The following is a 15,111-nucleotide window of genomic DNA, read 5'->3' as shown; positions in this document are numbered from 1 at the left end:
CACACATATAAACTCCCTGCTCCTTTTGATTCAGTCTACAGCAAGACAGATTCTGAGAAAGTAACGGACTTCAAAAGAAATCAAGGTGAAGATGACAACTCAAGCTGATCTGGTGGAAAAGAAGCAGGAGTGTAAGTGAAGCCCCACCTGTCTGAGAGGCAGAACAGCAGAGTCCACAAGCATGAAGAGCATGAAGCTGGACACAAGGTGCTGGGTGTGTGATACTGCCCTTCCCAGTGCTGTATAGATGATGCACAATAAGAGTAACTAGGAGCAGCAATACAGGCCATTGCACTTAGGAAATCAGAAATAAAGTATTGAGGAGAATCTCACAGTAAGTCCTAGTAAAAGCCAAACACTGATCTCCCTATTTCATCTACTTGAAGTATATTGTCTCACTGCTCCTGCTTAGCTATTCCCACCATGCATTCCAAAAGATGAACAGTTCCTTAGACTTTCTATAAATTCCACCTCAAGTAGCAGTGCCTCAATTAGACATTTAAGAGATACTATCAAGAGCTACCCAACAAAAATACAGAAAACCTGCAATTGGTAACCTTTGCTTTATTCCTCTCTGCAAATAAAATTCTTTCCTGGAGTCAAGGGCTCTATACAGAAAGAACTGTGACTAAGGAAATGTTTATACACTGAAATCCCCAGAAGATTTCTTGTAGCATTAAACTGATGACATATACTCATTAGAAAGCTCTCTTCTCAAAAAAAAAAAAAAAGAGCATAGAAATTATAGTGGTTAAGATATTAAGTGTAATTTCTAGATCACTATATACAGTAAGTGTTTCCCTCAAACACTGGTCTCAATCCATGCCTCTTAACAAAGGAAATTATATACTGAATCTGCCAATAGCAGATGTTCTGGTTGTAATTTGGAAAAACACCAATACTGGGGGGGAGACAAATCAGCATGGATTTTTATAGCAGAGTTAGATGACTTGAACAGCTTTAAGAAGGAAAGGTATGATAACATTCCCATTTTACAATTTTAAAGAAAAGCCAAACCACAGAGAAGTTAAATGAACTTGACACAACAACTCAATGGGCACAAAGAAAAGACAGAACCTACCTTGCACACAGTGACCTACCCACATCATGGTGTCCCTGCCAGACAAAGAAGTATCTGGTGTCTCCAAGGACTGGGGTTGTGGCCACCTGCTCTGACTGCCAGAGCTCCAGCAAGGAGTACACAATAGTAAAACAAAATCTGCTGCTTTACACTCACATTCAACTTTTAATAAGCATTAATATTGATGATATATTTCCCTAACAAATTTTAACAGAGCAGTTCTTTTTTCTTAGCAGAGATCATACTCTTTCAGAGAGTCCTTCCTGAGCATAGACAGGTCATTGGGAATAAAAAACCTAAGGAAACCAGTTAAGCGAAGAATGTGGAATTTCAGAAGTGCAAGAATAGAGGAACCACTGTAGGTATTTCACTTGAGGTTTTTTTCACTGAAGTGCCTTCCCAAATGCAACAAGAAGCAGAGCTCTGCCCTCAGGCTGGGCAGTGGCACAGCAGGAGGCAGTGTGGGGGTGCAGAGCCTTGTTGGAGCACTGCTGGCAAACCCCCATGAACATTTCTTTTGCTGCAGCTCACCTTCCTACCAACAGCAGCCAAGTTCTTGTAGAAAAAACACGTGGCATGCCTGATAAAGAAAGAAAACTTGGATTCTCTGATATTTCAAAATGCTATCAGGAGTTTATATCAGTGAACTTAGTACTCCTGGTAGCACACTACATAAAGTATAAAATAAGAAATGCCTGGTGGGGGTTATCAACATTCCCTGCCACACCACCAAAATGAGACATGCTATCTCAGCCTGTGGTTGGAAGCCACATACGGATATTAAAAAACTGGTGCAGCATCATCAAACAGATTTGCTTAGTGCTAGTTCTTTCCTCAATATGAATCAAAAAGAGGAGAGGAAAAAGAAGCACTTTAATGCTTACAAAACCACCAACTGAAGCATTCACTTAAAGGTGTATGCTGGTAGAGATGGACAATCAGTGGACTGATTTAAATTGCTATTATGGTTTCAAGCCTTTTCAACAAGAAATTTAAGTTATTTAAGAAAGCCAAAAGAAAACAAAGATTTATTAAAATAATGACTGAATAAAAGTCATAAAACATATACATCCCAGACCAAGCAAGGCTTGTGAACAGTGAGGACACTGGGACAATGACTACACTGAACATTTGAGAAGTCTGAGCCTTTGAGCAGTGCTTTCAGAGAAGACAATTGCCAATAAAGTGGCAAGAGATTCCAGACACTAATTATTCTCAAAAAGCAATTTTTATCCACAGAGAAATCGGCAGCTGGCTCATGGGAATCTCATGAGGTTTAACAAGACCAAGTGTTAGAGCTGCATCTGGGTTAGGACAATCCTCAGGATCCATCCAGGCCAGGAATGAACAGGTCAAGAGCAGCCCTGGGAGAAGGACTTGGGGGTGCTGTGGGGCTGAGCTGGCCCTGCCCTGGCCATGGGTGCTGGACCCCAAACCCCCCTGCCCTGGGCTCAGTCCTAGTGTGGGCAGCAGGGCAGGGGGGACTCTGTCCCTCTGCCCCTCAGGTGAGACCCTGAGCACCTCCAGAGCTGCCCCAGCCCTGGGCCAGCCCAGCCAGGAGCTGGAGCTGCTGCAGAGAGCCCAGAGGAGGCACAGGAGGAGCACAGGGCTGGGACAACTAGGATTGCTCAGCATGAAAAAGAGAAGTTTCAGGGTGATCTAACTACAGCCTTCCAGTGCCTGAAGGAGCCAAAAAGAAAGATGGAGAAAGTCTATTTTCAAGAGCCTGGAGTGACAAGACAAGGGGGAATAGCTTTAAACTAAAATACAGTAGGTTTAGGTTATATATCAGAAGAAATTTTTCCCTGTGAGGGTGCTGAATTCCTGGCACAGGCTAACCAGAGAAGCTGTGGCTGCCCAGCCCTGCGAGTGCTCAAGGCCAGGTTGGACAGGACTTGGAGCAAGCTGGGATAGTGGAAGGTGTGTTCAATGGTGGGAGGTTGGAACTTCATGATCTTAAAAGTCCCTTCCAACCCAAGCCATTCTATGATTCTATGAAATATAATAATAAATGAACAGGGGAAAAGAAATGAAAATTACTGTACCAGGGAGAGAACTGGAATCACGGAAAATAAGCGCCCTTGGGAATTGCACAAGTAAGTCTTGTCAATCACAAGCAACCAGCTTTATTGTGCAGTTTTGAAATGATCAGATGAAGGGTAAAGCAACAGATGTACTACCTGAATAATTGTAAAATATTTGACAAAAAAGCTCTCTCAAGACCGCTACTCTCCAAAATCAACTCAAATTGACTTGGACAGAAACACTACAATGTAACCTGAAACCCAATGACTATTCATAATAAGAAAACAGAAAAGCCTAAAGCAGAAAATAAAAATAAATAAATAGCAAAAAAGATGAGCATTACCCAGGCTGGGAAACTCTCCAACTGCCACACTGAGAAGTGCTGTGTCAATTTAGACGGATGTTCCCAGAAGTTAAAGCAATAAACAGAAATAGACTGTAAGTCTTGATTAGTGGGATACTGCAAAGACTGAAATTAGTTCTGACACTACTGAGAAGTAGAACTGAGTATGTTTGAGATCCACAGAGAACAATTCCAGGTGGTAACAAACTTTGCAGATAGACTGCAAAGCCAACTGTTAGAAAACAGTTATAAGATGACCTAAAGTGATTAAAACCTGGGGTTTTTTTTAAACAGCAAAATAAAGATTCAAGCAAAATAAAGATTCAATAGGTACTGGAAAATGGCAAACAGCAGTAAAAGATCAAACTGAGAGACACAGAAAAAGAAAAAGCATATTTAATTCTAGAGAAAAAAAATACAATTATAAAAAATAGCAGGAGATGGCTGATCAGTTCTGAAAGTAAAACCAAAAAACCACACAGCTCTGGAGCAAGAGAAGAGGACCTATGGAGCTGTGGAGAAGAGGACCTGTATGTTCCATAAATAAAATTTCTGTAGAAGATGTCCTTCATTCCTGAAAAATGTATATTAAAAAGAGCAATTAGGGTAATCTGGAGTTCATTCCCTATCATCCCCAACCACCTCCACTCCCTTTCCAAAGAGCTGTCCTCACCGTCAGCTTCCCTTCTACAGACCTTGCCCTCTTGTAGCCAGACCAAGGGTAATTAATGCACCAGTCTCCATCCCCATGACACAGTCAGATAAGCATACCATGCTGTGCATGATTTGATACTCACAATTATTCAAAATACAAATGCCACCAATCTCCATTAAGAAGAGATCAAGAAATCAATTTCTCAGCTTCTGATTTTCATGGTCACAAAAAGTCTATAAGAACAAAAAGGTAAAAGCCCACACAGACAGAGAGGCTACTTTCTTTTACAAGTGTTAAGAGGAAAAAAGCAAATAAAAAAAAATAAAACAAACCAAACGATATACTTCTGCAGTTTTTTCAAAAGGCAGTAAAACTACTCAGTTTTGCTGATGTCAGACAAGTGCAATCATCAGAACCAAAGGTTAATTTTGGTTGTAACCCACCTGAAATTGATGACAATGTTTTAAAGAGCTTCCTCATTAGGCCACTGAGAAATAACTAACATATTTGCAAGCATTTCACTGTGTTTTATTACAGCTCCAAGTGCTAATCCAACATTCAACTTTGAACACACAGATAGCTTTCAATAAAACTCATGGAAAAACATTACTTAGAGTGGGTGCAATGTCAGATTAAAGCTGCAATACTTACCAGTCATCCAGCAGAGCTTCAGAAAAAACACAGGAAATTTCACCATTAATTGGGCACCACAGCAACATTTTATTTTTCTGAGCCATTAATACATTTAATATGTGTTTTAAAGCTAGAGTGTGAAAGGGTTAAGTACTTTTTGTCTTCCATTAAAAACTCTCTATGTGGCAAGGTTATTAAGTTATTCTGGCATGCTCTCCACATACAGCAGCTGCTGTACAGTATGTTTTACTTTATAAAATATCTTTAATCAGCACACTGACTAGTTCTGTCATTTATAATTAAGGAGGTAAATGGCAGGTGCAGCATAAATTAGCAAAACTGAAGTCTTTGTGAAGACTTCCAGTCATACCAACGCAATGCTTTCTAGGAACAGAAATGATGGCTTAACAGCTTTGTTGCACCAAAAACTTGACTGGGTAAGAGTATACAAAGAAAGCGGGAGATTTACAAAACATTTACACTTCTGAAGCCTTTACTATCCTATATTACCAGATTCATTTCTTAAACTCTTCCTTCTAAAGTTAAAACCAGAAAAATATTCAGGAGCAGAAAAGCCACCCACTAAGCTGTGTTTCTGCCTTACAAATAACAGAGGGAAAGGGGCAGAGGTACAGGTCAAGCAAGAGGCAAAGTGGTTCTCTTACTTCAAAACATTTTTCCAGCCAACAACTAAGAAATTTGCTGGCCCAACATCTGGAGAAATGCCCACACCCATAATTTAGAAACAGAGCAATGTTGTTGCAATCCCTTCCATGAACAGAAGACCACCAGTCCTATAATTACTCTCACAAAAATTCTGCAACTGCCACCTTAGGTGGCTTTGGGTTTTTTTGGAGAAGGTCCATAGTCTGTGAGTTAAACTAAATCCCTCCTCCCCTTTAAAACTGCAGAGGTTATTTTGGTTGAAGGACTTCTGAAATAGTAGCCTTACAACTGATTATACAAATCTTCAGAGCACACACATTCAGCATGAAGTCCTAGCAGATCCATAGCACTTCCAAAGAGGCAGCCACCCTCAACACCAGTGCTGCTTAGTGCTGGGTTGTGGGCTGACCCCAGCCCAGAGTGGTGCATTCCCCACCTCCATTGCACCTCTTCTGCAGGGTCTCCAGGCATCACCACCTCAGCATGCAGCACCACACAAAAACAAGTGCAGTGGTGAGGCTGGAAAAATTACAGTGTTCATGGTCTCATTTGTAAACTTACAGTCAGCTGATCTCCAAGCAGAAACAGCACTGGCTTTGGTCAAACTAAGACTGCAATTTGAATGGAGTCAAGGAGCCCCATTTTTCTGTTATTTCAAGGCAAAATGATTAACCCTTCTGAATGACACATTATCCACACTACGCTTCAAACACAACTCAAATATGGGTTCTTCAGAAGGCACAACACTACATCAAATGATCCATTTAGTAACACAGCACTGGTTAGACTGTACTGAAGAGCCTTTTGCATTAATTTTAAGAGAAATTGTGTGTTTCTGCCCAGATTCATTGATTCCCACATCTGTCTAAACAGAAAGCAGAATAAACACTGGGCAAAGCAACTCCACCCTGTGCTATCAGCTAGCAGAGCAGCTGCAGACCTCTGTAAGATCCCAACCTCAAACACCACACAAAGCATTACACTGATTTGTGCTTCACTCATGTGAAATGACTGTTTCTTCAGTGGGTACACAGTGCCTTCCCTAGGCCCAGAAGTAAGCACTTCCAAGGCAAACTACAGTAATAAACTGCAGTGGATGGAAGGCATACTTACTTGTGTTGTTCTTTCAGTGCTAATTTTGAGTTAAAATTGAATCTTCTAGGAAGGAACACACAATCCCTAGCTGTGTGCAGTACCCACTGCCAAACAACTTATGAAGCAGAACCACTACTGACTCACAAATGAGTTATTTACCCATCCTCCTTCTGACAAGCAGATAAAAGTACATGACCACAGCTGACAGAAGAGAAAACAAGATTCAAACAGAGGGATTCAGGAAGGGTGAGGAGAAGAATTTGAAAAACAACAAAGACCATTTTTTATAGTCTGCAAGAAGACACAATGACAATAAACCACTTTTAACTAGACGTAATTAATTCTATAAATGAACAGATAAGTCCTGCACAAACAAATCAAAAAGGCCACTAGTTATAAGCACCACAATATTTTGTTTGAGAATGCAAAATGAGATGCTAGAATTTCAAAAATATTTTAAAGCTTTTTTAGATTAGGCACAATTAGAGTGGGTATGAAACAGCTGTTTTGAACTAGCAAAAGAGAACTTAAGGAAAGGAAAAATCTGTCTACAAGTGGGAACAAGCACCAAGTGGGAATAGATTTCAGATTACACATGTGGGGCTTACAGAACCTGCCCTCCCAGACAGGTGTGGCTCACAGCTAAAATATTTCAGACAGCAGTATGCAGATTTTTATGCCATCACAATCTCAGTCCCCAGACAGGTCTAAGACAGTGAAATTCATATAAACTCTCACAGAAGACAGCAGCCATGCCCTGCCATATGGTCTGGCACAGTTCAGCTCTTGGGATCAGTTACAATTGTTTTCCTTTTCCCAAAATTAGCATTAAAATATAAGTGATAGCTTCAATTAGAAGTGAAGCAGCTTGTCAAAAGATTATATTAGAAGCAATCCAATGTTCTGAGACAATGTAAATGATACAAAGATTTACAGTTTGGTAGAGGTTATAAATACAACTAAGACTGAGAAAATAAATGAACACATAAATAAATCAATTTCTCACTACTATGGCCCTATGCAGTATTACTACCAAGGTGGATGGAGAGATGTTCATGGCATGCCCATAGAATAGCATAAAAATAATTTTCCTGTCTGAGAGTTCATTTTTAAAAAGCATATCAGAGGCAAAACTACCTTATGCCATTCAGAAAGCTTCATTAACTATGGCTGCTGCAAAATGGCAAGGAAGCCTGAAAAAGGCTGCTTCATTATTTAACTTGCTTGGGCTTAACACAAGATACTGACTTTTCTTTATGGTTCATCTTCCCCTCAGAACTACCACAAGATTCATGGGTTCCAATTCTAAGGGTACTGTGTTCTAAATGGTGGTGGATCATTTCATATCACATGAGCAACATCAACTGATCATGTTTTTTGTACCCTTGTTTGTATATATCACTACGTATATATCATTCCCATGCCTTGATTTGGTGGGATCTGATTAAACGACACAACACTGGAGCTCTATAGGCAGTTATGTTATATAAAGTACTAGGATACACCAGAATGCAGATAAAAGACAGATCTTACTTTCCCATCCAAACAGCATAGCTTTCAGGGAGTTGTGGAACAAAAAGTATAGATCTTCCAGTATCAACATCTACTGCTCCAAAGCAGCCTGCTTCAGTTACTCCAAAAGTCCAGTGAAAGTAAGATTCCTAGGTTAAAACAAAATATATTCTTAGAAGAAAGACCTCACTTCTATCAGCTCTAAAAATACACTAGAGTACATATTAATTCATATTTCCACCTATGTGGGAGAGATCTCTTGCTTCTGGAGGGAAAGAAGTGGTTTAGATCTAAACCTTTTCAGATTGATTAGTTTTAGGTTAGAATAATACAAATCCCTTTGTTAGCAACTGGAAAGGATCAGAGATTAATAAACTACCATAAAGAGGTTAACTTAGCACAATAAACATACACCACACAGTAAAATACATTCTTCCAATCTAGAATTATGGAATGTATTATCAGGGAGAAACAATCACGCCACGAGAGACAAGGCAAAAGCAGAGTGCAGCTTCATTGGGTTGTGAAGGCAGAGAACTGAAGTGAAACCCCAACCTTCCCCAGAGAAGAGGAAGCTGCACCAGGAACAGCCCTTATCCAAGAATTATTTTAAGAACAAGCAAGCAAACAACAAAACACCTAACAATACAGGATTTAATCTTGGTAAGGACAGACATATGCTCCAGTACCCTGAAAGGTGCATCTCCTCCAAAACCAGACTAATAACTACATTAAGATATGTGCTATCTAAATGAGAATTTACTGTGTTTGTTTCTTCATAACATACAACAGCTCAATTAAATTCACAAAACAAAAGTGCTGTAGAAACCATGCAGGGTATGGGATATGCATAATTTGAGTTCTTTTACACCAACATCCCCAGAACATGTTAAGTCCTATATATAACAGAAGGACACACGGGTACTTAAGGAAGAGTGGAATTTAAGAAAATACATGTTGTAAATTTCAAGATATAGGCTGCTGTTCTATAAAACCATGAAATATACTTTTCTATTAATTAATTCAGCTTAGAGCCACAAGGAAAATTGTTTTTTGGGTCACAGACAAGACTGAAGAAATGAAGAGATATTCCACTGCTGTCTTCAAGATTAGAATCAAACACTGATGAGCAATAAGGCTTGAATAGGTTTAGGCCCTTTAAACCTGATCATGAGCCTGCACTAAAGCACTGAAAGTGAGAGCAACTCAAAGCTGAAGAAGCAATGTTATAAAGAAGTCAATTTATTTAAGTGAAGCAAGACAATGCACATCTGAGAGAAAAAGAGGAAATAATTTAAAATCATTTAAAAATTCATGCAGTCAAAGAGTTTCTAAATTTGAGGTTTTGACTTTTACCTGGCGAAACACAATACCAGTATCAGTACAGTATCTCTGGGTTTCTTCTCCACCCTGCAGCAGAACAATGGAATTCTTCTGGACATCCTTATTCTGTCTCAGGCGTTCACACAGCCGTCTTCTGTTCAAGGCAAAGAGCGCTACAGGCACTTTCAGAGTCTCATTCCCCAGCCAATAGGAGGGTCTAGAAGAGATTGTCATTGACAATTAATGGCAAAGACAGTGGTTAGCACAATTTAGATGCACAGTGTTCATTAGTTTAGTTCAACTCTACTAACAAGAGGCTCATCACTCAAGGGGAAGAGATGTTGTATGCACTCATTGATCTCAACCATCAAGCATTGCCCACACAAGTACAAAGGAGAAAAAAGGAAACAGCAGACAAGGCTGGCTGCAGCCACAGCCCACAGCACGTGCCTCAGTACATCCCTCTGGGTAACACAGCACAAAGTGACTACAGCCCGTGTCAGCCAAGGAGAGGCAAAGCAGGAGGGCAGAAAATCAGTTCTGAGTTGCTGAAAACAGAAGTGGAAGTTTACATTAAGTCTAGTTGTAAACTTTGGAACTTCAGCAAGTTCTTCTGGGGAACAGGGAGTGGAGAGACAAAATGATGGACAGCAGACACAGGACAACAGCATTTCCCATACTCACACAGGATCAGCAAATCTCTTTTCTATGTATGTATGTTCTTGCATGCACATAAGCAGCTTCAGCCGGTGACTGAACTCAAACACGTGGCCACAAGAGCACGAAATGGGTACTACTGCCTTCCCTAAGGATACACAAATGTGCTGAGACAGCCCAGAAAGTTTCTGAAAGATTGCACTCAGCGGAGCTGCACCAACGAGGATACAGTTTAAAAGCAGAGCTGACTGTTACTAAGTAATTTTAGATGTTGAAAGTATCTCAAGAACACCCGCCTGATTCATTCACCTTTGTTTCTGGTCCCTAAGCGCACTTTTTGGAGCACTACCAGTACAAACACTATAGCTTTTTTTGGATATGGAATAAGGGAGAAGTTTAACCACACGATATGAGAAAAATCTAGAAGCAGTTTATTTTGGGGGTGATTTTTAATGCTTAGTATAGCAAAGCTGTGCTTTGGAGCTTCAGTATTAGAGATAATCAATAAAATTTATCTATAAAATCCTAGTATTTAAGTCAAATTTGTTCCTCTACCCCAGCTTCTCCAAGACTGACTGACTGACTGGGTGGTCACTCCGGGTCCTGCTTTACAGGAGATGCCAGGAAGGTGCAGTTAACTTGTTACTATGTTAAGATGACAAGAAATTAAATAACCACCAAAGGACTTAACCTTAGAGGAGCAAAGCTCCACATCTTAATTATTATATAACTTTCATAGGCAATCTGAAAGGTAACCTTTGATTTATAGCTGCATAACCTCCTAAAAGACTTTATCAACCTCAGAAATGCAAACCCTATAATTTCCTACTGCAGCCACAGCATAAAAGAGCTAATAAAATACTTTATTTTACTTGCTTATAACCACTTGATGTAACAGTGCAAGTAATTTTAGAAGGTAAAAGACTGCTCTTGCTAATCCAATTTTCAAACTATCAGCTTACAAGTTCAGCTGATGGTGCACAAAACCCAAATGTGTTTATTTTTATTCCTTCCAACACACACCTGACAACCCAGCACCAAGGCAAGTAATCATTACAAGGGCTGCAGCCTGCCTATTGCAGCACATCAGCACAGCCTGGGAGCACAACAGAAGTTTTTGTTTTGGGGTACCCATGCCTGTGAGAAGAAGGAAGCAAGTTCATACAATCCTAGCAAAAGCTACTGGAAGTTCTAAGTCAGATAGTAAACCTTAAACTAAAGACAGGCAAGGTTTTCCAGGTACAAAGCTGTGGGTTGGTAGCTCAGCAGTGCACAACAGGCTGAAATTGCTGTTCTCCAAGCATTGTACATGCAATGGCCTAGAAATCATATGCTCACCTTATGGGACATTTATAAAAGAGAGGAGAGAACATCATCAGATACCCTTACACCATATGCTGCTCTCAGATCTTTGTGTCTGCTGATAAAAAAAAAAAAAACAACAAAAAACCCCAACAGGCAGAGGTTGCAGCACAGCCTGTCTCATGTTTTGCTTCAAAGGAAGGAAAAAAGTCAATTTCATTGCAATTTTACTTGCTTCACAAATTTGGGGATCTTTTTCTGTAATTTAAAAAAAAAAGAGAAAAAAGAGAACTCTGACCTCTGTCCTCCAGACCTATTCCTATACCCTGGAGGTCATAGGAAGCTGCTACAAAGGCACATTTTCATCTCCCTTAAGTCTAATATGAATGCTTTTATTACACTTAAAACCTTTGACAATCCAAATGAGACTCAAGCAGAAATAATTGCATCAGGCAGCAATTCATACCAATAGTTGTACTAAGGCACTTAAGTGTGCTTTTTACAGGGATCTTAATGCTAAAGCTAAAGTGCATTATAGTGCAAAACAATAGTTCTTGTACATGTTTTCTCTAAGTGAAAGTATGTTCTTCCTTGGACATAACAGATCCCACTTTCCCTGTCTGAATATAATGCCACAGTATTAACCCACAGCAGTGGATTTGAGTGTTGCTGCAAATCCTGCTCTGTTCTCAGGTTCTCTGCTGAGCACTCGTTAATTCACATCTCAGACAGAGTCAGCTTGCCAGGAAATACACCTACTTTCACAACTGGAATTCTCTGAGAAAAACTAGCTTTTAGAGAGAATATTCAGCTAAGAGGAGTCTTCTCCCTCCACAGCTCTTGTTCTCTTTTTTTCACCTGCAAGCAGCCAGACACCAAAGTGATGGCACCCCCTTGGATGGGCTGCCAACACAGTAGAACACCCACAGGTGCTGCTTTGCCTCTGCCTTTGCAAGAGATCCAGTCACTTGGCACACACGAGCCATGCACAGGCGTTCCACAGCTAACACAGAGAGCTCTTTCCAGAGACAATACTGGCTGGGGCTTTTCAGTCTTACAAAAAGGTGTATGGCTGTACACCTGGCTTTCCATGGCAAACAAAAACTGGGAAACAAAACTCTCATAATACTCAAGATCACAGGAAAAAAGGCCACACATAGGCTGGCTGTTCAATTACTTGTAGTAAATTGAGTGGGTATATGTTTGTACCTGCTTCACATGCGTATCAACCCTACAAACACACATGCAATTACACTGTAAGCAGTGTAATTTTGCCTTGGAACAAAGTTGCTACAAAATTCTCTCTAGGGAAGAAACTACAAGCTTTTCATTTTGGTCCGTGTCCTCTAATCACTCAGTTATATCCCACAAGACACACACATCACAGAATCATGGAATAGGTTGGATGGGAACAGACCTTAAAGATCATCTCATTTCATCCCTGTCATGGGCAAGGCCACCTCCCACTAGACCAGGCTGCTCAAGGCTTTGCACAGCCTGGCTTTGAGCACTGCCAGTGCTGGGACATCCACAACTCCCTGGCAATCTGTTCCAGCATCTTACCACTCTTACAGTTAAGAGTTTTTTCCTAATAGCCAGCCTAAATTTCCACTCTTTCAGTTTCTACCCATTATTCCTTGCCCTATCACTACAGCTCCCCATGAACAGTCCCTCTCCAGTTTCCCTGTAGCCCTTCAGATACTGGAAGGTGCTGAGAGTCTCCACACAGCCTTCTTTTCTGAACAGACCCAATTTTTTCAGCTTGTCTTTTTACAAGAGGCACTTCAGCCCTCTGATCAACTTTGTGCTTCAGCAGAGTTATCAGAATTGAGTTAATACAACATATTGACTGGTCCTGTGAGGTCAGTTTCTTCTCTTACCACAATGTCTCCAGCATCTCCAGCCACAAACTCAACCCAAAAGTCTCATGTGAAGTTACACATTTAATAAAGAAGTGTATTTGATACAAGCACTGCTTTGTGGTGTATGCCTCTTTGAAGCTATGCAGGCTTCTACAAATAAACCTTAGCTGCTGTCAAAAGTGGACACCTGCAAGAACAAAGCAGGGCAAGACAAGCTCAGCTTCTTGTTTTCTCCAGTCTGGTACCAGCATTCAACCACTGCTCAGTCTGGTAAAGGCCTCCCACAGTTTCCTGCTGGCTGTCACATACAATTTTTATGACCACTTAGGCCCAAGCTCACAGACGAGCTCTTTAATTTTATTATACTGCAAGTGAAATACAGCTAGGAACATTAAGCTACATCTGTTTCTTTAAAAGATATTTTTCTTTTGCCTGGAGCTCCTGATTTTCAATGCTTATTTCAGAAGTTTTCTATTTTAGAGAGCATACATTCTGGCACTATATGATCTCATATTTTGGGTTTGTTGTAAAGCAATCACCAGAACACAGTGGTAACCAAAACTCCTATTTTATCTCTGGTTTTCCCACCATTTCAGTTAACCTTTTGTACTATTGGCCTTACTGAGCAGAAAATTCATAGACTGCCATCTCTGTTCTACTGAGATCCCACAGAGAGGGCCCAGATTTCAATGAAGATAAGAAACCACTGAAACTACTTTTCAGTAAATTTTCACTAGTTTGTTGACTGGGCCTTATTTATTTTTTGTTTTAAGCAACAGATTCATCAACATCAGCCTGAAGCCCAAACAATTATCAATGCTATTTCCACACCCCATATGTGAAGTACAAGAGGCCTATGTTAACAGCAGCACAAGGAAACAGCAGCTACAGCTGTCCAAGGTATAAAATGGGTATTTTCTTCAACTCAGTGCTTCTTGTAAAGTTGCCAGCTGGATGTCCCGGCGCTGCCCCACGTCCTTGCCACCAGCCCAGGGTGGGAGCTCCCGGGGCCGGGACCGCCCGGACAGCGCTGGGGACACAGCGAGGGGACCCTCAGGGCAGCGACCTCCCAAAGCCCCGGGCCACAGCCGAGCCCCAGCCCGACCCGCGTTCGGCAGCTTCGGAAACCTCCCCCTTCGTTTTGATACAGTTATAATGGCATCTTCTTACAGAACGGGAAGAAATGGCTGAAATGTGGGAAAACCCGTGTGCTGTGTAATCCAAGCATCGCTTCTAAACCTGAGACAACTTAAAGGATAACGCAAGACTGGGGACGAGTCGCTGCCACTGCGAGCCAAGCCGCCCGTGGGACCCTCCACAACGCTTTCACCGCCCCGGGCAAAACCCGAAATCCTTTCGGGGAACCCCCGGTCCAGCGCACGCAGCCTGGCCGAGCCTATGCCCTGCCTGCCGGGCCCGGGACACCGCCGGCCCCGCTGCCAGCGGTCCGGGGGTGCCGGGGCCGCTCCGGAGCGCACTCACCCCGCCGCCGCAGCCATGTTCGCTCGCCGGCCCTGCGCTGTCATGTGACGGCGGCGCCTCAGCGCGGGGCGGGCGGAACGGCCCCACCGCCCTGCCCTCACGGCAGCCCCGCCACGCTCCCGTGACAGCCCCGCTGCCCTGCCCTCACGGCCCTGCTGAGCTCCCGTGACAGCCCCGCCGCCCTGCCCTCACTGAAGCCCCGCCACGCTCCCGTGACGGCTCCGCCGCCCTGTCCTAAGGGCAGCCCTGCCGCCCTGCCTTCACGCCTCTGTTGTGCTCCCCTCACGCCCATCCCGCCGTACCCTCACGGCCCTGTTGTGCTCCCCTCACGCCCATCCCACCGCCCTGCCCATCACAGACCCGCCGCGCTCCCCTCACACCCATCCCGCCCCGCCCTCACAGCCCACCTGTGCTCCCCTCACGGCCTCGCCGCCCTGCCTTCACGGTCCTGTTGTGCTCCCCTCACGGCGGCACC

The 15,111-nt window shown here is 42.3% G+C and overlaps 1 protein-coding gene across 1 annotated transcript in view; it reads right to left on the bottom strand.

The window, feature by feature from the left end:
• PEPD (peptidase D) overlaps nucleotides 1-14,731 on the bottom strand; it is a 136,073-nt gene extending 121,342 nt beyond the window's left edge. The window contains exons 1-3 of the mRNA XM_079315935.1: nucleotides 14,637-14,731; nucleotides 9,367-9,550; nucleotides 8,032-8,159 (exon numbers count right to left, since the gene is read on the bottom strand). Coding sequence (XP_079172061.1) covers nucleotides 8,032-8,159; nucleotides 9,367-9,550; nucleotides 14,637-14,680 — 356 coding nt within the window. The 5' untranslated portion in view covers nucleotides 14,681-14,731. The remainder of the gene's footprint in view (nucleotides 1-8,031; nucleotides 8,160-9,366; nucleotides 9,551-14,636) is intronic.
• Between the last annotated feature and the right edge of the window lie 380 nt (nucleotides 14,732-15,111).

Source organism: Erithacus rubecula, assembly GCF_903797595.1.
Source record: "Erithacus rubecula genome assembly, chromosome: 12".
NCBI classification, from domain to species: domain Eukaryota; kingdom Metazoa; phylum Chordata; class Aves; order Passeriformes; family Muscicapidae; genus Erithacus; species Erithacus rubecula.
This window is presented reverse-complemented; position numbering and strand designations above follow the sequence as displayed.